A 19911-nucleotide genomic window follows, 5' to 3' on the forward strand; every position below is an offset into this window, starting at 1 on the left:
CAATGAACTGAATGGGGCTTGCTTCCGAATCGACGTGTAGGATTTCGCTGTAAATTAGTCACACTTTAGTCCAGAAGTGGAGGATGTATGACCCTGCAGATGTTGTGGGCTACAGCTCCATTACCCCTGGCCATTAATCTGTCAATACAGCCCATCAGGAAGGACTAAAATTCAAGTACAGAATGTTCACAACAGCCAGAAAGTCTTTGTATCTCATCTTTGCTTGTATAAACAATAAAAGAGTGCCAGTTTGTCACAAAAGTATTATTTAGATTTCGCTCCTTTAACCAGACATATTTGTTAATTCTTCCACCAGAGCGACTTGCCAAGCCATTTTATAACCATTAGCTAATGTGATCGCCGTAGAATTGATGCTTTTGAATTATGGTGCTGGAGGAGACTCTTGAGAGTCCCGTGGACTGCAAGAAGATCAAACCTATCCATTCTCAAAGAAATCAGCCCTGAGTACTCACTAGAAGGACAGATCCTGAAGTTGAGGCTCCAGTACTTTGGCCACCTCATGAGAAGAGAAGAATCCCTAGAAAAGACCCTGATGTTGGGAAAGATGGAGGGCACAAGGAGAAGGGGACGACAGAGGATGAGATGGTTGGACAGTGTTCTTGAAGCTACTAACATGAGTTTGGCCAAACTGCGAGAGGCAGTGAAGGATAGGCGTGCCTGGCGTACTCTGGTCCATGGGGTCACGAAGAGTCGGACACGACTGAACGACTGAACAACAACAATGTGGCACCTTCCATTATTCCAATTTTGAGCAATAGCTAGGCAGGTAAGCTACAAGAAGACAGCCCATTAGAGGTTTGAAATGACAATCCATATTGTTTTGAAAAATCTTTAACTGTGCCAGTTCCAGAGATTTCGGTAGTTGCTGTCCAGGCATTTTTAGTAATTTCTGCAAAGACCCCAGTACAAAACTGCAACATTTCTTTCTTTGTTTTTAAAGTCCACCACATATGCTGGAATGACCCTGGTTCCTTACACAACATTCAATTAGAGATCATCAATTGAAGCTGTCTCACAGTGCAAAAATGATATATGACCTGTGTTTTTAATGCTTGTTCCCGCGTACTAGATTATATTGATTTAAATGGGAAATTTAACCACATAGAATTCCAACAATTGTCTTTTATCAAAATATTCCAGTTGGACTTTTTTTACATCCGTTTCAGGCCCTCTTCAGAGCCAATATCAATGCTAAGAAGTAAATTTTAAGTACGAGACACCAACCCCTTCCTTTCACCTTCAGTGCTCAGAAACAATAGCTTAACGATCCTTCAGGGATTGCTGCTCAACATGTTCCTATCTAATAAAGGAACCCACTTGATACCAATTCAACCAGTTAAAACATTCATTTTAAAGCTTGGATATTTCTAAAAGGAGTCCTGCATATTGGGACGGAATTTTAATTTAGCCATATTATTAACACTGAATAATCAGCAAACAATTATATTCAGCTACAATGAAGCTGGATGGACAAACGACTTTGGCTTGTCTTGGTTCTTTGCTTCCCTGGAATGACCTGCCTTTGGGGGAACAGGGAAAGCTTCCACTGACCTGCTATTGCCCCAATACCCCTTTCTTCTGGAAACCTACATAACGTGGCATTCATGGAAGATACAATATTTGCTCATCACTGTCAATATTTTTGTACACAAAAAAGTAATCCCTTGGTCACTGTGACCTGTGATAAAAGGACAGACTGCAAATTGCAGCAATGTTGCCAAAGAGGAAAATAACCCAGAGAGGCAGATTATGAATTTATATATTAAAATTTAAATCATGTAAATATCTGTTCACCCCCTTTCCCCTGCCTGTATCTTCATATTTTTGCAATGATGGAACTTTTTTTGGGGGGGGGGCGATGCTGTAGAAGATCTAAAGTACATTCTTTAGAAAAACAACATTTTTTAGAAAAGCACAAATCTTCCTTTAAGATGTTGATGAATTCCCAATACCGATCAGCTCCAGCCAGGATGGCCAATGGTCAGTGGTGGACATTCTTGGACTGTGGGTTTGGGCAGTTGCCTGGCCATGCCAGCATTTAACATGGACCTTGAATGCCTGTCCACTGCCTGCCTCAGACTCACAAACCCTCCAAGTGCCCCTATTTTCCAGTGACAGTTCTGGATTTACAGAAGCTATCCCGGTTTCCGACCTGAACCTGGAATGTCCTGCTTCTCCTTAGGATGTCCCTACTTTCATCCGAGGAATGTTGGAGGGTATGATAAGATGCCCCTATTTTCCTCAGAGAAATGTTGGAAGGTATGGAGTTACGTGACCCCTGAGCCAAGCAGTTAAAGTAACTACAACATTTAGGAGACATCTGAATGCAGTCCTGTATAGTTTTATTATGTTTTTTATATATGTTGGAAGCCGCCCAGTATGGCTGTGGCAACCAAATCAGGTAGACGGGGTAGAAATAAAATAATAATAATAATAATAATAATAATAATAATAATAATAATAATAATCGAATAGGACGTCTCTATTTTCATCAGATAAATGTTGGAGGGTATGGACTCAGTATGTCCTAAACTACAACGTTCCTTTTTACTCACATGGCTTCCACTCCCCTCTCCATCCTTCTTGAGAATGACACCATGGACTTGGCTTTCTCTATGAATAATGCCACCATTTCCTTGTAATGAGTTTTGTCACTTCTCTCCTTAAAACATAGCAAAATATGCCCCACTACCTGTTCCCTTAGCACCCCTCTAAAGAAAACCAACCCTTCAAGCTGACACCTCCTGTTCATTCCTCACCCTTGACTCCTGCAACCTTCTCCACCTCTCTGTTAATCTATTAGCTCACCTCAGTCTTATTGCCTCTGTCCAGAACGTAAGCCAAAATAATTAATCCATTGCGTTGCGCTGATCAGGGCCAGTCCTGTCATCAGGCAGAGTCAAGCAGCTGCCTCAGGTGGCGGATGCAATGAGGTGGGAAGCAATGGAGGACAGAAGACAGAGCTGTGTCCCTGACCTGCTCCCCCTAACCTTACCTGCTGTCTTCAGTAGTGGTGGAAGAGACTGCAGATATTCAAGTAACAGTCAATTTCTAATCCAGCCGGCTTCTGAACAAGGAGTGGATAGAGCACCATCTTGACCTTTGCCTCAGACAGGAGATGGTCTAGACTACAGGATGCCCCAGGAAGCTCCCAGCACAGGTTTCTTGCCATCTCCCAGATCTTTCACAGGCTCCTTCAAAGCCCTCCATGGTCTTGTCCATCTATTTGTGCCACACCTTTCAGCTCTTATATTTTGGTATTTCTCAGCCCCTCCACTTTCAACATGTTAAGAAAAGGATCTTGCTCCATCAAACAGCTCTGTACCTTCTCCATAAGGAGGCTACCTCTTACCATGAGGCAAGGTGAGGTGACTGCCTCAGGGGCAGAAGATCCACTCCCTAAGGAATGCATTACCTCCTCCTGCTGCCGCAATGGCAATGTCAGCTGTGGTGCATTCCTTGGGGGCCACATCTGCTGCCTCCTCAGCAGTCCCCTCCACAATGGCCTCTGGGCAAAGAGGAGGTGCTGCTGGTCTTCCCCCACCCTTGTTCTCAATGTAGATAGTCGCTCGCTCCTTCTTCTCTGGCAGAGTGGGGGGCATTTTGTGGTTCTCCTGAGGCGCCAAAATGTTTTGGCCCAGCTCTGGCTGCAATAGAGTGAGTGGGACATAATAATATGCTGTAAGATGCCCAGAGTTGCTGGGGAAACCCAGCCAGATGGGTGAAGAAGAAGAAGAAGAGTTTGGATTTGATATCCCGCTTTTCACTACCCGAAGGAGTCTCAAAGCGGCTAACATTCTCCTTTCCCTTCCTCCCCCACAACAAACACTCTGTGAGGTGAGTTGGGCTGAGAGACTTCAAAGAAGTGTGACTAGCCCAAGGTCACCCAGCAGCTGCATGTGGAGGAGCGGAGACACGAACCCGGTTCACCAGATTACGAGTCTGGCTCTCAGGGTGAGGTATAAATATTATTATTATTATTATTATTATATCAGAGTAAGAGTCCTGCTAGATTAGGCCAAAGGCCCATCTAATCCAGCATCCCAGACATTCCAAGTGTCCCTATTTTCCAGGGACAGTCCCGGTTTTACAGAAGCCGTCCCGATTTCTGATTTGATCCTGGAATGTCTGGCTTTTCCTTTGGATGTCCCTATTTTCATCAGATTGGAGGATACGAAGTTATCTGACCCCTGAGCCATCTGAAGGTTGCGCTTTATAGGGAAGTTTTTAATTTTTAATGTTTTATTCTGCTGTTATATATGGTGAAAGCTGCCTAGTCAGATAGGTGGGGTATAAATATAATAATAATAATAATAATAATAATAATAATAATAATAATAATAATAATAATAATAATAATAATAATAATAATAATAGGATGTCCCTATTTTCATCATAGAAATGTTGGAAAGTATGGCATTCTGTTCTCACAGTGGCTAACCAGATGTTTGACTATACAATGGAAGGTGCAGGGTTCAGAATAACTTATCAGTATTTGTCAGTAGGCAAACAATTGCATCATATGTTAGGTTAGAACGACCAGGTCAATGTCTCTCTCATCTAAAGTGATACCTAAGATGACTGCTGGACATGAGGAAATCTACACCCCCAAAATTATTATTTTTTTAAAAAAAATAAGCGATTGCCAAAAGAAACGTTTGCTGAGAGAGATAAACATCTGCACCCTCAGCAAAATCTTGATCAGCATGGATCATGTGGTGCGGCTGATCTCCCTATAAAATGCCCACTGTGGATGAGGGCTATCATTCGCCTTCACCATGAGGGGAATTGTCCTAGCCCTCCTGTTCGCCCTTGTGGGTAAGTCGGCAATTGCTTTTACTATTATCCTTTTGCAGAACTCTGTGGAGTTTAGCAAAAGAAGAAGAAGGTTATTTTCTGCTGTCAGTACTCACATTGTGACTTATTCAATTTCTCTCTTTTCTAGCGAGCCAGAAGATTCCATCCAGTAAGTTCTTCAGTAATCTAACCTTATTTTAAAATCACCATAGTACCTTTGTTGAAGTTGCATTTATGATAGTCAACTACTAAGGGTAGGGTGGGGGAGAGATTTGGGCTGAGTTTGTGCAGTATAGTGTCTGAACTGCAAAAATCTGGAAGTTTATTGTTTAATTATTGCTAAGTGACCCAAGATGCTTAAATCTTTCTGAGCCTCAGCCCTGAAATATGTGGAACAATAATTATGACCTACCTTGCAGGCTTGTTGTAAGAATTACAAGAATTAAATTATGAGAAGCGCTTGAAAATTATAGAGGGCTGTCTAAATTCTAAGCATTATTAATTAATTCATTAATAATTTCTAAACGCACTTACATCTCACCAAAAGCTCAACATGACTATCTTTTAAAGATACTGAAGGAAGTATGAAGTAATTTACGAATTAATAAGCAGAAGCAACAGCTCACTGTACAAAAGAAATGTCGTTTCCTATTGCAGTGTTATACCAAAGCCCCAAAAGGCTCACAAATACATAAATCACAGCTCTGCTAATTAAAACTTTTCTCCTTATTAATCAAGTGAAGTCTTAGTGTGATCATCACTCAGTAATTAATCTGATTGTTGCATGCAGTTCTAGTAGCAATACTTTTATGAAACACAATGGACGTAAATGAACCTTTGTGGATATATCTTTGTGGATATAGATTTGAGCAGCAGAAAGCTTTTCCAGTAATGAATGCATTTTCCAGCATTTAGCTAAGCCACTCTGATAGCAAACTCATGATGGTAGGTGCCAAAAGAAATGGAGCTGAAACAGGGCAATGCTCAGGGAAAGGGAGGGGGGTGTTATCAGCATGCTCAGGAAAACCCAGAGGTATTTTAAAGTGTGTTTTAAAGTGGGGGGAGGGGGAGAGAGATCTCCAATCTGCAGGCTCAGATGCCAGAAAATATTGAGTTTACTTTACTGATGCTGAATGTTGGAAGATTCAGGACAGGGTAGAAGAAAGTAATTATCAACACAGCACATAGTTAACCTCTGGAACAACCTCCCACTGGAGCCGACAATCGCCACCAGCCTAGATGGCTTTAAAACAGGACTAATCACATTCGTGGAAGAGAGGGCTATTGGCAACTGCTAGCTATAATGGCTATGCTCTGCCTCCACAGTTGGCAGTGGTAATGCTTCTGAATACCAGTTGCTAGAAAGCACAGGAGGGGAGAGTGCTGCTCTTGCACTCGGGTCCCGCTTGCAGGTTGGCTACTGTGAGAACAGGATGCTGGAATGGATGGGACAATGCCCTAATCCAGCAGACTCTTCATGTGTTCGTATGTACAGTTATACTCACATTAACCTATCCAATTTCTTTCCCTCAGAGGGCCAGACGCAAGAACCTGGTAAGTCTAAGAGGAATTGAAACCAACTGGAAAATATCCTGTTTGATTTTTTTTTTCCTTTCAGGCTCGGATATGTCTCCCTCTGGAATATAGGGACAATCATGCAGGCCAAACTTAGATAGTTGTTGTAAGGATTGCAGCATGATAATTTATGTGAACACTGTAAAGTGCTCCATACTATTGATTAATAGTACCAAATGTTTTTAACTGATGGATTCTTTAACTGATAATCAATTACCGCAGCCAGTATGGTGACAGAATAGGAATCCTAAATGGAGCAACAGAGAAACAAGAGGGTGGTATTAAGTGTGTTTGGTGAATCCCTGAGGTTTCCAGAAGTACAAATTATTACAAACAAACAAACAAACAAACGCTTTAAAGCGGTCCCATGAGGATTGAGCATGCTCAGTAGCTATGGAATGTTGACTGCCACTTGAGGTGGTGGTGGGGAAACTAGAGAGGAAATGGAATGGAGTGATGCAAAGAGGGACATGGCCGGCTGACGAGAATCTTAGACACTTAGGAACACTCCTATTAGAACATGAGGATACACCAAAACATTTTGTTGCAGTACCCACTTGTATATTTCACGGTGAAACGGTTATGGTATACCATTATACACAATGTGTAACCTATCCATTTTCTTTTCCCAGAGATTGTGACTCCCGAAATCAGTAAGTCTGTCTATAACATGTCATAACACTGATTAACATGACTTTTAGGGCAGTTGACTACCCGAGGGGGGAATTAGTTGAGCTGGTGTGGTATATTGCCAAAGGCTTCAATCCTATATACACCATAGGTGGGGAAACTGTGGCCCTATAGATCTTCTTAGACCACAGGCCCATTATCTTGCCCGTTGACCATTGATGGGTGTTGAAGCCCAGGAGCAACCCTGCTATTATACACACACCTACCAATGGAAGTAAGCTCCATTGCACTCAAGAGAATTTACGTATTTCTGAGTAGATAGCCATAGGATTGCACTGTGTGGCTGAGCTACAAATCTGAAAATTCCCAGTGTGTGTCCTTAGGCACACCACCCTATTTTCTCCTCAGCCATGAAATCTATCTGCAATATGGGGATAATAATACTGACCTACCTTGCAGGGTTGTTGTAGAGATCACAAAATAAATGACCTAAAGCGCTTTGAACGTTCAAGTCCTATCCATAGCTGTCAACCTTCCCTTTTTTGTGGGAAATTCCCCTGTCAGTACTATAGTCTATAGTACAGTATAGTACTGATAGGGGAATTTCCTGCAAAAAAGGGAAGGTTCAACAGCTATGGTCCTATCTAAATGCTGAATATTTTAGATTAATCATTTAATGACATTCAAATGCATCCGCACCTCACCTGAAGCTCAAGATTGGACACATTTTCAAGATGCTGAAGGAAGTATAAAGCAACGGTAGTAAGCGAAAGCAGCACTCATGCTTAAAAGAAACATTTTCTTGCCTGTTTCCTATTGCTGGGCAAAACTATAAAATTGCAGCCCTGCGAGTGAAACATACCCTGTAATTAATCCACTAAAGTTTTAAGTTAATCACAACATAGATTAAGCCGATAAAATATTGACACACTGCTGGGTATGCATATATGAAACATATCAGGTGTAAATTGTTCTCTCTTATTTTTTTGCAGAGCCACGCTTTGAGCATGGGAAACGCTACCATTACAAGTATGTCGCCGACGTTGTCACCACAGTGCAAGGATATGAGATGGGAAGATCTGTTGTGAGGCTGACTGGAGGGCTAGATATCTATGGAGGGGATCAGGAAAATATTCTCAAGGTAAATGTCATCATTATGCAGCCCCTTTAAATAGCCATCAGACTACAGAGCATCCCTTCTAGAATTCCTGATGCATTGCAAGCAAGGAGGTGCCATCTACCTTTCACTGTAAACTCCAGTGCTCTCCACCCATCACACAATCCTAAAATCGAACGTGTATCCAAAACAGAATTGGTAGCAGGGGAGAGGGTAGGTGATGTTCTTGATGAACCTTAAAGTAAATGTATGCTGAGCTTTAAATTAACCTTAAGTTAAAGATTAAACATGAAAAAGTGAAGCAGCAATTTACCAACAACAGCAAATGCAAAAAAAGATACAGTAGATAGTATAATCATTTTTAGGGCATCCTGTTTGTATTTAACTCGTTATTCGGTATAACGTGAAAGGGCACGATGCAGCCGAAACTAATAATTGTCGCCCTGCAATCTTTACACACTTCAGTGGAGCTTACTTCTGAGTAGACATGTATTAGATGGCACTGTTTATCTCTCCCGCTGAAGTCAGTTGGATTTACAGGTGCAGACTGAGACACTGTTCTGCATTTCAGAAATAAAATGAAAAGCAATTTGTTTACTCTCTCATCTTTGTCCTCAGATTGCATCTCTAAAAGTTGAAGATGCTGTCGGAATCTTTCCAGGAGAGCCTCCATTTGCTGCACCCTCCAGGCAACCTGAATCACTTATTGCTTGCACCAAATATTCTTTCGTGTTTGGCTACGTCAATGGCAAGGTTCAGAACATCCGTGTGCCAAGAGACCCACCTCTGCCTTGTGTGAATCTTGTCAGAGGCTTCCTGAACGGATTTTCCATGTCAATTAAAAACCAGAAAGAGTATGAGCTACAAGAGGTTCGTTCCCCCCCGTGTACATTTAATATGCATTTGGACTCGTCTTTTCGAGCAGCTTTAGTTTACCTCAGTACTGAAATACCTCCCCCCCCCTTTTTTTTAACTTTCCCCACTGTTTTCTGTTCCTCTGAATGACTCCTGTGGTTTTCTGCTTTTCTGTCTGGCCCTACCATTTTGCAGAGTGAGGCAGCTGCCTCAGGCAACAGTTGCTGCGGGTAGGGAGCAGTAGCAAGGCCTTGGAGGGTGGAGCTATGTGGATCACATGGCCTGTCCCTTAAATTAGCCTGCAGGCCTCAGGTGGACATTCGTCCTCCTGACACCAATGCTGAAACAAGCCAACCTGATCAGCACCTATATGTTGTAGGAGGAGGGAGGCAACATTTTGTTCACCTCACTCCAAGCCACCAAATTTCCCATTTCTCCCTAGATAATTAGAAATGCTATTCAGTTAAATACTTTCTCATTGAGTAATTGAATTTGCAATTGAGGTTTCCTGGACAGTGCTATTTTTCTACAAAAGGAGGTGCCAGAACTCACCACGAACGCCTCCTTTGTTCTCTTGTAATGGCAATGGCGCCCACCTGAAAGGTGCCAGAACTGAGTTTCAGCAAGTTCCCAGGGATTTCAGATGGTAGGGTTTGATTCCCACAGTTTGGGTTTCCCTCACCATGAAATCCACAGGCCAATGTCAGTGTTTGGGGCTTATTCAAATAACTGCAAGGCCTATTTCTATCTGGCTGTCTAAAATATCAATAAACAAACAAACAAACAAATAAATAAAGTGGGCTGTCTAAAATATCAATCAATCAATCAACCAATCAATCAATCAATAATGTGTGGTGTTTTAAAACAGAATAAATGAGATAAGTGGTGCAGTTAGGAATTAGGTACTCTTATGCTCTGGAGACTTAATAGTCCAACCAGGGTGGGGTCTATTTAGATAGTAAAGTGTATTAATTCACTTATTTCATAATGTGGTAAGCCAGCCTTCCTGATCGTTCCATTGAGTGGGGCCCTGGATCTCTGCCCCCAGGTCCAGCCCCTTATGAAGCCACTAAATGAATGCTGTCATGGATGTGCATCCTGCCATTCATGGCTCATTATCTGCCATGGATGCTTTAGCTGAGATTCCAGCATTGCAGGGGTTGGACCAAAGGACCCTTGGGGTCCCTTCAAACCCCACAATTCTATGATTCTACGAAACACTTGGCTGTGGAAATTGTACATGCCTAACATTAGTTCCAGTTTCCTGGGACACACTCCACAAATTCCTTTGCATGTTTTCTTCCTCTCATTTAAAAAATAAAAACAATAAAAAAACCACTGGAGTTTATCATGTACCATTCTACAGAGTGACCATATCTATACTTGCAGGATGGAATTGGAGGTGAGTGCCACACAAGATACGTCATCCGGGATGACAGGAGGAGCAGCACAGTCCTTGTTTCTAGGACCAAAGACTCAAACAACTGCAGGAACAAAATGGAGCGCAGCATTGGAACATTCTTCATCCACCGTAACCCCAACTGCCTGCTGGTAAGAATGTTGGGACATGATTTGCTTGCAAGCGAGGGTAACGTCTGCCTGAAAGCCGTGCTAACTAGAGGCGTTTCCTTCTGTTATATAGCAAAACAGGGTGATCCAAGGGACTGAAGCTTTCACCTTCAAACTGAAATACAATCCCTCTGGAGCTAACGCTCAGATCATGCAAGTCGATGCTGAACAAGTCTACCAGCTTTCTCCATTCAGTGGAGCTGAGGGTGCCGGAGTTATGAAAGCTACGTAAGTAGCAACAGCTTAAATAATAACTTTTAAAAGAGTCAGCAAGTGAGCCATGTTTCCAGCTAGGCTATGCAAGAGTTGGTCTTAGTAGCAACTGGGTTGCTACCAAAAGCATTTGCAGCATTGCAAAATAAAAAGAAAAATAAATGAAAATCCTCCCAAATAATAGCTGCTGTTATATGTCTGTAGGTAAAGTCTGTTCATGACCACTTAACTGCTTTACACCAATGAAACATTTGTTTTAAAATCCTGGGCCTGGAGACAATGGACAGAATTAACCTAATGAGTCCCGAGCGCACAAGCCCTGTGTAAGGACTTCCACCTAGGCAATGGGGTTTCCCTACCTCTGTTCCTTAACCCATGCCCTTCTGTATCACGAGAATCCCCAGAACATTGATCAGGAGAGGAGAGGGTGAAATAATTCCATCTGGCAAGCTGATGAAATGATGAAACTGATGAAACGTTTAACATAGTACGGCGCGTTTCCTGCCATTCATTTGGAGGAAAGAGACGAATTAAGGATGTTGAGTATTTTGTAAACTACAAATGGCAAAGGAAAAAAAAAAGGTTTGGGGTGCGAAATCAAATGCCTTGCCATTTCATGGGGACAGGTGTCATTCGTGTGGTCTACGTTCTCTTGATTTCAGTATCCCCACAGACTTTAATACATCAGTAATACATCGGACTTCCATTCAGGAGTAAATGAGGCATTGCACAGAGTGTAAATTAACAACAGAAGTTTGTTGTGTGAGCACATGGAATGGAAGTCAGGCCTGCAAGTGGAAACAACCCAATCAAATATTTCCCCATCATCTACTACAGATACAATTATGACTCAGTCTTGGCTACATTTCCGTCGGCTTCCCCATATCTCCCAGTTGTCCTCCTCCTAATTTTCCCTGGGCCGATCTAGAAACTGCCTGGATGAGCAACAGCACAAATCCCTTACCCCTGAATGGTACCTGTGGTTTTCTCTTCCCTTCCAGGCAAAGGTTCACACTGACTGAGGTGACAAATGATCATGTCCAACTGCCGCAGGTTCAGCTTCGGAATGTAAACATTCATTACGAGTTCCCAGAGGTTCTTCCCCAAATGCTTGTCAGAAGCGGAGAGGTTAAGCAACAGGTAGGGAATGTGTTGACATATGGAATAGTTCTACTGTTCATAAAGCTGATAAGAGAGCAGTGTGCTTTTCTCCATCACAGTGAATATATTCTAGTTACTGTTTCCTTCTTGTTACTATGACAGATTGAAGAGCTATTGGTTCAGCTTGACCGCTTGCCACAAGACTTCCGCGCAGACAATGCCCACAAGTACTTACAGCTTAGCCAGCTGCTCCGTTATTTGAATCTGGAAAATTTGCACCTTCTCTACAATAAGTTTTCAAACAAACCTAATGCCAGGTAAGTTGGCTGACTAGCACATAAGACACAGCAGCATCATAGGCTGCAAACACACTAGCACCAAAATGTAGGTTCCCCCCCTCCCCTGTCCTGAATCATTCACGCTCATCATCAGCATGCTTCTTTCAATCTATATTGATTCTAGATCCTGTTGTCTACAAGGGTGGATGGACTCGGAACCAGTCAGTGTTTGCTCTGTAGTGAAGAATGAAATTTTCAGAATGTTCTTTTTATGCTCACTGCAGGAATGCCTTCCTGATTGGAGTCGCCTCTGTTGGCACTCTAGAATCACTGACATTCATCAAAGAAAAAGTTGTCAAAGAGGAACTGCACGAATTGGAATTGTACTGGATAATTTCCCTAGCCTTACACTCTGCCAAGCCTAATGTAGATAAAGCTGAAGAAATTGCTGATGTGTTAATCGTAAGTACATGTAAAATTATAATTGAGTGTATCAGAATGAAAAATGTGTTACATAGGAAATCACATTAGCTATAAAATCTACAGGAGAAAAAATATCATAAAGTAACAAGAAGCTTCCTTCAATTTCTGGTTCATTGGAAATCTTTCTTTCTCTCACCCACAGAAAATGCTCCCCAAATTAAAGAATACCAGATCAATTTGGCTTGTGAAGATTTTCTACCTGGGATATGGTACCACCGTCTACAAACAATGTGTTCAGTCTGGCTCCTGCAACAGCAAATTGCTTGAGGTATATGGTCCTTGTTCCAAGTCACCCCCCCAAAAATAAAAATAAAAAGAAGAATGCCTTTCCTGAGAGAAGGGAGAATTACACACCTTAAACTATTAATTTTGAAATCCCACCATAACCAAAACAAACCTGCTCCACACAGGGACTTGATTAGCTTCCCACACAAAGATGTATAGCTTTCCTTGAGTGAATTTTGCCCTGGGCCTTTCAAAAAGGCCAGTTGTATGCTTGTGTAACATTTGGGATCTTGGGTTAGCTTGTCAACAAATAGTTCTTGCCTGTTTTGGGAGTTTTCTTTGTGTGAATGGACTGTTAGGCTCCTAAAGTCTTTTCAGTGCCATCAGTGCCATGTTCCTATACTTTTGTAATCAGCACATAACATATTCTGAAACCATAGAGACACTTATACGCGGTTCCAGTAATCTATGGTCCCTCTCAATCTCACTCTTCATCTTTTCCTCATTGAGCGAGGATAGTGACACGTACAACATTAATGGAGTTCTGAATGGAATTAAAAAGTCTTCATCTCATTTGTCTGCAGCCTCTGCACGACTTCCTAAATGACGCAATCAGGGAGAACAATGAAAACAAAATTATTCTGGCTCTGAAAGCCATTGGCAATGCAGCTCAGCCAGCCAGCCTGAAGCTAGTGAAAACCGTGATTGATTCCCACAGATTTTCAGAATACCTTCAAGCAGTTGCTGTTCAGACTATGGCGCGAATTGGCAAACAGGAACCTACAAAGGTAAGAAGAACAAAGGAAAGTCACCTCGATATATTGATTGCAAAGTATTTGGCATTATGAAGTGGCTGAGATTTACTGCTGTCAATGGACTACAAACTTACACAGTCACATCCAATAAAGATCTTTTTAAAACAGCAGCAGCAACAACAACAACCCCTTTCTCAAAGCTATTTAAAGCTCTCCCATACATTGTTTTCCTGTCTGTGAGTTGATCCCCAAGGCAGATCCATTTAAATCTGAGCATGTGATTCATCCCTTCAACTGCTGCCAGGTAAATACTATTAGTTGATCCCCCACATGGCGTGTTTCTCTTTCTGTAGGTGCAAGGCATTCTCCTCCAGATCTTTGCGGACCCTTCATATAATGTGACCGTCCGAATGATGGCTTGCATTGGCCTCTTCGAAACCAACCCTGCCATCCCAACAGTGACAGCTATTGCCAATGTATTGCTCAAAGAGAACAATTTGCAACTGGTCAATTTTGCCTACTCTCACATGAAAGCTTGGTCAAATGTCAGGACCCCACTGTACTACAGCCTGTAAGTTGATTTACAATCAGATCACCATTCATGCAATAAATCTGTTGCTGCTATCCATTATATAGTTGGTTCTGGTCCTACTGCTAAACTGGTAACATTTCAGTGGGACTCAAGTTAGTGAGATTTATTGCAGCAGGTTTGCTCTAAGCATAACTAAATCTGGATCCAATTCACTGTAATCGAGCTGTTTGTTCTGCCAAATTTGGGAAGTGCTTTCATTTTTATATGTGTTTTCGTAGTATTTTAACCATCAAATTGACATTGAAGACCACCTTGGGATTTGTTGTGCAAAGGGCAGAACATGAATGCATTAAGTAAACAAACAAACAAGCAAGCAAACATGCATGTAGAGGCTTTTGCGGTTAGCTGCTGCTAATTTCAAACCTGTTTTATTTAGGTCTTCTGCATGCAGTATGGCTCTTAAACTTCTGAACCCCAGACCCCTCCATCAGAGCAAGGTTTTATTTGTCAGCGGCTTCAGCAGTAAGTAGCAGACAACTGTTCATTTCCCGGCTTTTATCCAAACAAGCCACCCATCTTTTGGATATCACAACCCGCTCCTTAGCACTTTGGAACTGAAAGCATTTATTCCAAAGCGCTCAATGATTTTAATGACCCTTTAACATACCGGTACTGGGTGTAGCAGGGGGTGGCAGTCCCCCCCCCCCCCCCGCAAAAAAGAAACATTCAAGCAAATAAATAAAAATACTTGACTAAAAGTAGAAATAAACCAAATATTTGAAACTGAAATTTCAAATATTCTGTTGTGTTGGCAGCAGTAACATCCTGTTGAATCTCACGAACGAAAAAACCCATGGATGGTCACAAGCTTCTGCCAGGGAAAATCTTTCCAAGCAGTAGTAGCCACGGGATCCCATTTTGATTCACAAGGATTAATAACACGACAATGGCTCATTGTTGTCACTTTTCCCATCGCAGGCAAACACAGAGCAGGATTCCTCGTGAAATGGTTTATGATCGAAAGCCCCCAAACAATGCTCCCTTCGACTATAATCTGGAAGACAGAAGTAAACTTTGCAGGTGCAACTATTCATCCTCTAGAGGTTTGTGTTACATTTAATTCAGTTCATTTCTAGGGTTTGGGAGGTGGGGATGCTTGAGAGATTTGTTTTGATATCATACAACATGTTGCTCCACAGATGCTGAACTTGAGCTAACTGTTCTCAAAACTTTTTCTCTGCGGTTTTTTTTAAAGGTTAAAGTAAGACTTCAAGGCCTCAAGGAACTCATCTGGAAGAACACACACCAATTCGACCAATACCCTGCATATCAGAAGATAAAGGACACTCAAGCAAAAGTATGCATATTTCCAGATTCTCAGTGCGTTCGCCATAGGGAAATGATGGAGGAGGTCCTTGTCAGGGTGGTTACACTAGTGAACCCCTGGATTTGGTGCCATATTTCTCCACTTCGAATGGAGAGCCACAGTGTGGCAAAAGCTCCAGTGAATAACCTGATAACCCACTCACAGCTAAATAAATTGAGCTGTTTCTGAGGGCATTGTGAAATCAAGGAAAGCGGTCCTTTCAAGCTGTGAGCATTTGCAACGGGAGTGTACCGAGGGCTGCAGAATTAAATAGCAAAACCATTTCTGTTGCTCTTTATTTCCTTAAATTTACTTGAATAAACCCAGTATTGAATAACCCTTGTGGGCTTGATTTTCAGCTGCCGGGATTCAAGGAGTTCCCTCGTGAAAATCCTCTGTTATCTGCCTCTGTCAAATTTTTCGGCCAAGAATTTTTCTTTATCACCAATGGTGAAATGCTGGAATATATGAAGGTATGGAAGTTTGTGTCCTCTCCCCCCCCCCCCCGGCACAATATATTTATCAGCTTTGTCTCCTTGTCTTTTAACCTATTGCATCTTTGCCCTATAGACCATGCAGCAGCAAAGACAAGATCAAATGCAGCAGCAAAGACCAGATCAAATGCCCATGTTGCATAAGGTTATCGAAGGCCTTAAAAACCTCAACCAATATATTATGAAAGCTGTGATGCTAGAAGTTCAGTACGTGGTTCCAACAGTTATCGGTCTGCCATTCCAAGCAAGAGCCAATAGCATCATCATGGCACAAGGTTTATTAAAGGGTAAGCTTAGAGATAATCAAATTTCACAATGGTTTGTTGGAAATTACATAAGTTGGAGAAAATCACAGAGCATGACAGATTTGAGACCCAGGTTTTAGAGAGCAGGCTTAATTACTTTGCTTCCCCCAGAAAATAATCGGAAGTGTCATTTCAGAAGGGTTCTTGGAATTGTGCCTCTGTGAGGGGCAAATTGCAGTTCCCAGGGTCCTTTGGGGAAGACCATGGCTGTTGAACTGGTATAAACGTGCTTTAAATCTAAGGTGTGTGGATGTGATTTACTGCATTTCACATTAGTCTAATTTCAATGAAGTTACTTCCTATTTTACTAAGGTGTAATGGGAGCACAACAAAGGTCTGTCTTTTGCTGCATCAAAGCATCACCTGTCATGCTCACGACAACTTAGTTAATAGCACCAGAATACACTAACATCCCTGTCTGAGTTGTAAGCAGAAGAGCACTCTGTTTTCCTCTACAATGTTTCATCAGTTAATGGCCTATTTCTTTGATATACCAAATCATCAGCAAATACCCTTAAAAGTCCTATATTTACTAATGTAAATGGTTCACTAGTAAATGGTTAAGAGAAACTTTATAGATGTTTGTCTTATGTTCTGAGCATTTTTGTCTTCCTTTTGAGCATTTTTGTCTTCCATATGTCTCTCTAGCAAGGACAGAGTTATCTCATGGTGATCTCAGAGAAGCCAATATCCACGTTCAAGTTGACAGCAAACTTGCGTAAGTAAATGAACATTATTAGATTGGAAAAATAAGGAAATGAGAGAAACGAAACTGACAGATTATTCCAGCCTACTAAAATGTTCTCATTCTCATTGCCTTTTAGCCTCCAGGGCTACGGAATGATTTTCTGGGGAGTGAACACATACGACATGCAACATGGTTTGGAAATGAGAGCCCAGATCCGTACTCAAGGCATACTCAAGATGAATGCCACAGTGGACATCAGAAACAAGAACTTCAAATTTGAAATTGCCCCACCCCATGATGATCAATTTGAGTTGGCAATGGCAAGGTAGAGTGGCTATTTTATCATTTTTCTTGTTAGCTTCTGCCCATAAAGGTTTTTCCTCATATGTAAGGATACATACAACTTGACCATAGGGGATTTATAGGTAAGAGCCAGATGCAAAACCAAGGCTATATTATTCTCTGTTATTGGCTTCCCCCAAATCATGTTTTGCTATATAATTTTCCATTTTGAGGGAGGATTAGTATGAATATATTGCCCTAAATTGAGTCAGGCCATAAGCTTGCCCTAAATTGCCCTAAATTGAGTCAGGCCATAAGCTTAACTTGCCCAGTGTCATTTTTTAACAATGTCAAGAATCCAAAATTGAGCCTTGGCATCCTTTATCTCCAGAGTCAGCCTCCTACTTCTCAGCTCTGGCCTCTCTCCTCTTGCTGTGTTCCTAGCACAAATGAGTTCTTTTTCAATATGCTTGGATTCATATTTGCATAACAAAATAAAAAATAAAAAAAATCCTTCCAGTAACACCTTAGAGACCAACTAAGTTTGTTCTTGGTATGAGCTTTCGTGTGCATGCACACTTCTTCAGATACACTGAAACAGAAGTCACCAGACCCTTATATATAGTGAGAAAGTGGGGAGGGGTATTACTCAGAAGGGTGGTGGGAATGGGTGATTGGCTGATAGGTGTGGAAAACCTGTTGACGACTGTTAACGACTGCAATTGGTTTTACAGGAAAAAGCAAGGGGTGAGATGGCTAAAGATAGCTTTGTCATGTATAATGAGATAAGAATCCAATGTCTTTGTTCAGACCACGTCTCTCCATGGTTTTAAGTTTGGTAATTAGTTGCAATTCAGCAACTTCTCTTTCCAGTCTATTTTTGAAATTCCTTTGTAGTAAGACAGCTACTTTGAGATCTTGTATAGAATGTCCTGGGAGACTGAAGTGTTCTCCTACTGGTTTCTCTGTCTTGTGATTCCTGATATCAGATTTATGTCCATTTATCCTTTGGCATAGGGTTTGGCCTGTTTGTCCAATATAGAGAGCTGAAGGGCACTGTTGGCATTTGATGGCATACACAATTTTAGATGAGCAATTAAATAGTCCTGAGATGGTATGTTTGATGTTGTTGGGGCCAGTAATAATGTTGTCCGGGTTTTCATTGCATATCCACACAGCCACGAGGCACATACTGTTGCAAGATACATACATTCTGAGAAGAAGGCTTCAGTACTTCCAGAAAGATTTGACGTTGATATTTTGGATGGAGATTTCAACTCAGAAAAAGGCAACATTAAGGTATATATTGTGTGTGTGTGTGCGTGCGCGCGCATGCAGATGTGTTCTGTGGTAAATGCCATTATATCCTGTCCTTGTATTTAGCTGATTGTAGTTCAGATATGTAGCCTTCTTTTTCTTCTATAACTCTCCTTTTATTTAGTTAGTATTGTTTAGAAATCTGGGGGAAATTGTCTTTGTGTATTTAGCGAAATTAGATTCTTTCTTGAAGGTTTTTGGACACTGTGGATATTTACAGGTAAAAGTGAAATGATGTTAGCTCCATGCTAGGTTTACAACTAATACAGACATGCCTTTGCAAAAGTTAACGTGCCATAGTAAAGATGTAAATTATTAGCAAAAGGCCAGAGGTGTCACCTTAGCAGAGAAATCTTGAGTCATTGTATGAGTTTTAACTCATTAATTAATCAATTTAATTACACATCAAAGCAATAGTTCTGAAGAAGAAAAAATGCTTTTCTTTCCCATAATTTATATCCACAGGTGGTATTTTATAAAAGGTACTACCCCACTCATGAGATGGGCTAATAATAATAATAATAATAATAATAATAATAATAATGTTTCCAGAACCCTCCTAAAACACACACACACACACACACACACACACACACCCCTCAGATACCACAGGGTTGGGTTTTTAAAAATTATTATTGTATGGTGCCCATTTCTGGTTTTGGCGTATGTTACTGTGCTGGGATATATTTCTAAATACTGACAAGTCTCTGTTCAATTCAGCAATCAAGCGCTTCCTACAAGTATAAGCCCACTTGCATATGGGTGCCTTGGTGCATGACACAGTTGTGCTTGAAGACCATCAAGAAAACTAAAGACATGCCCAAAGTGACTTCTTGGTTGCACTACCTGTGTGAAGAACATCAAGTGGAGCTTCTGTATATACAAGGTATTATCATATGGCCAAGACATTCTGTTTGTAAGCACCCACAAGGTTGCCTTCTGCTTCTAACGTTTATGCACGCTTTCTAATCTATACAGCTGTTCCTTTGGAGAAGATTGAAGGGGAGTTCCAGCTAGGCTCTGGAGCACTGAGGACGAAAAGGGATGTGAGAGCTTCTGAAGCAGCAAAGGTATGTAAACGACACTTGATCTTAAGGTATCACTTCTACTGTCCAAACTAAATAGTTCTGTGGAACGATCTATATGGGGGCTATGTTGGGACTGCGCCATTTTAAAGGGTTGAAGCTGCCCATGTAAGAATCATGGGGTATGACATGCTAGAGATAAAATGTATTTTGAACAAAGGAGCAAATCTGTTTCCTCCACCTCCTCTTCTCCGCAGCGACTAACATAGCTATGTAGCCAGTT

At 41.5% G+C, this 19911-nt stretch overlaps 2 protein-coding genes and 1 long non-coding RNA gene across 3 annotated transcripts; all 3 read left to right on the forward strand.

Annotated features, from left to right (window-relative positions):
- Nucleotides 1-4781: 4781 nt before the first annotated feature.
- On the forward strand, nucleotides 4782-6376 carry LOC117048193. The gene is made up of 3 exons (XR_004426814.1): nucleotides 4782-4839; nucleotides 4967-4987; nucleotides 6352-6376. It is a non-coding gene; the product is annotated as an uncharacterized LOC117048193 (long non-coding RNA).
- A 268-nt stretch (nucleotides 6377-6644) lies between these two features.
- Nucleotides 6645-10796, forward strand: LOC117047875 (vitellogenin-2-like). The gene is made up of 5 exons (XM_033151103.1): nucleotides 6645-6687; nucleotides 8016-8164; nucleotides 8759-9010; nucleotides 10385-10546; nucleotides 10638-10796. The coding sequence occupies exons 1-5, from the start codon at nucleotides 6645-6647 to the stop codon at nucleotides 10794-10796; spliced, it is 765 nt and encodes a 254-aa protein (XP_033006994.1).
- A 260-nt stretch (nucleotides 10797-11056) lies between these two features.
- On the forward strand, nucleotides 11057-18838 carry LOC117047876 (vitellogenin-2-like). The gene is made up of 16 exons (XM_033151104.1): nucleotides 11057-11100; nucleotides 11779-11917; nucleotides 12041-12195; nucleotides 12441-12618; nucleotides 12782-12907; nucleotides 13449-13652; nucleotides 13973-14190; nucleotides 14588-14673; nucleotides 15130-15254; nucleotides 15407-15508; nucleotides 15877-15990; nucleotides 16088-16298; nucleotides 16965-17034; nucleotides 17141-17329; nucleotides 18465-18585; nucleotides 18824-18838. Exons 1-16 carry the CDS (start codon nucleotides 11057-11059, stop codon nucleotides 18836-18838), a joined length of 2097 nt encoding a protein of 698 aa, XP_033006995.1.
- The last annotated feature ends 1073 nt before the right edge of the window (nucleotides 18839-19911 follow it).

The sequence above is a fragment of the Lacerta agilis genome, chromosome 6, assembly GCF_009819535.1.
Source record: "Lacerta agilis isolate rLacAgi1 chromosome 6, rLacAgi1.pri, whole genome shotgun sequence".
NCBI classification, from domain to species: Eukaryota; Metazoa; Chordata; class Lepidosauria; order Squamata; family Lacertidae; genus Lacerta; species Lacerta agilis.

Excerpts from the sequence above, each read along its gene's own strand:
- LOC117047875 (XM_033151103.1), top strand. The coding sequence starts at position 6,645 with ATGGAGCAACAGAGAAACAAGAGGGTGGTATTAAGTGTGTTTG. Across the intron at positions 6,688-8,015 it reads GGTGGTATTAAGTGTGTTTG|AGCCACGCTTTGAGCATGGG; the intron begins GTGAATCCCTGA and ends ATTTTTTTGCAG. Across the intron at positions 9,011-10,384 it reads AAGAGTATGAGCTACAAGAG|GATGGAATTGGAGGTGAGTG; the intron begins GTTCGTTCCCCC and ends CTATACTTGCAG.
- LOC117047876 (XM_033151104.1), top strand. The coding sequence starts at position 11,057 with ATGGACAGAATTAACCTAATGAGTCCCGAGCGCACAAGCCCTGT. Across the intron at positions 11,101-11,778 it reads CCCGAGCGCACAAGCCCTGT|GCAAAGGTTCACACTGACTG; the intron begins GTAAGGACTTCC and ends CTTCCCTTCCAG. Across the intron at positions 15,991-16,087 it reads AAATGCTGGAATATATGAAG|ACCATGCAGCAGCAAAGACA; the intron begins GTATGGAAGTTT and ends TTTGCCCTATAG.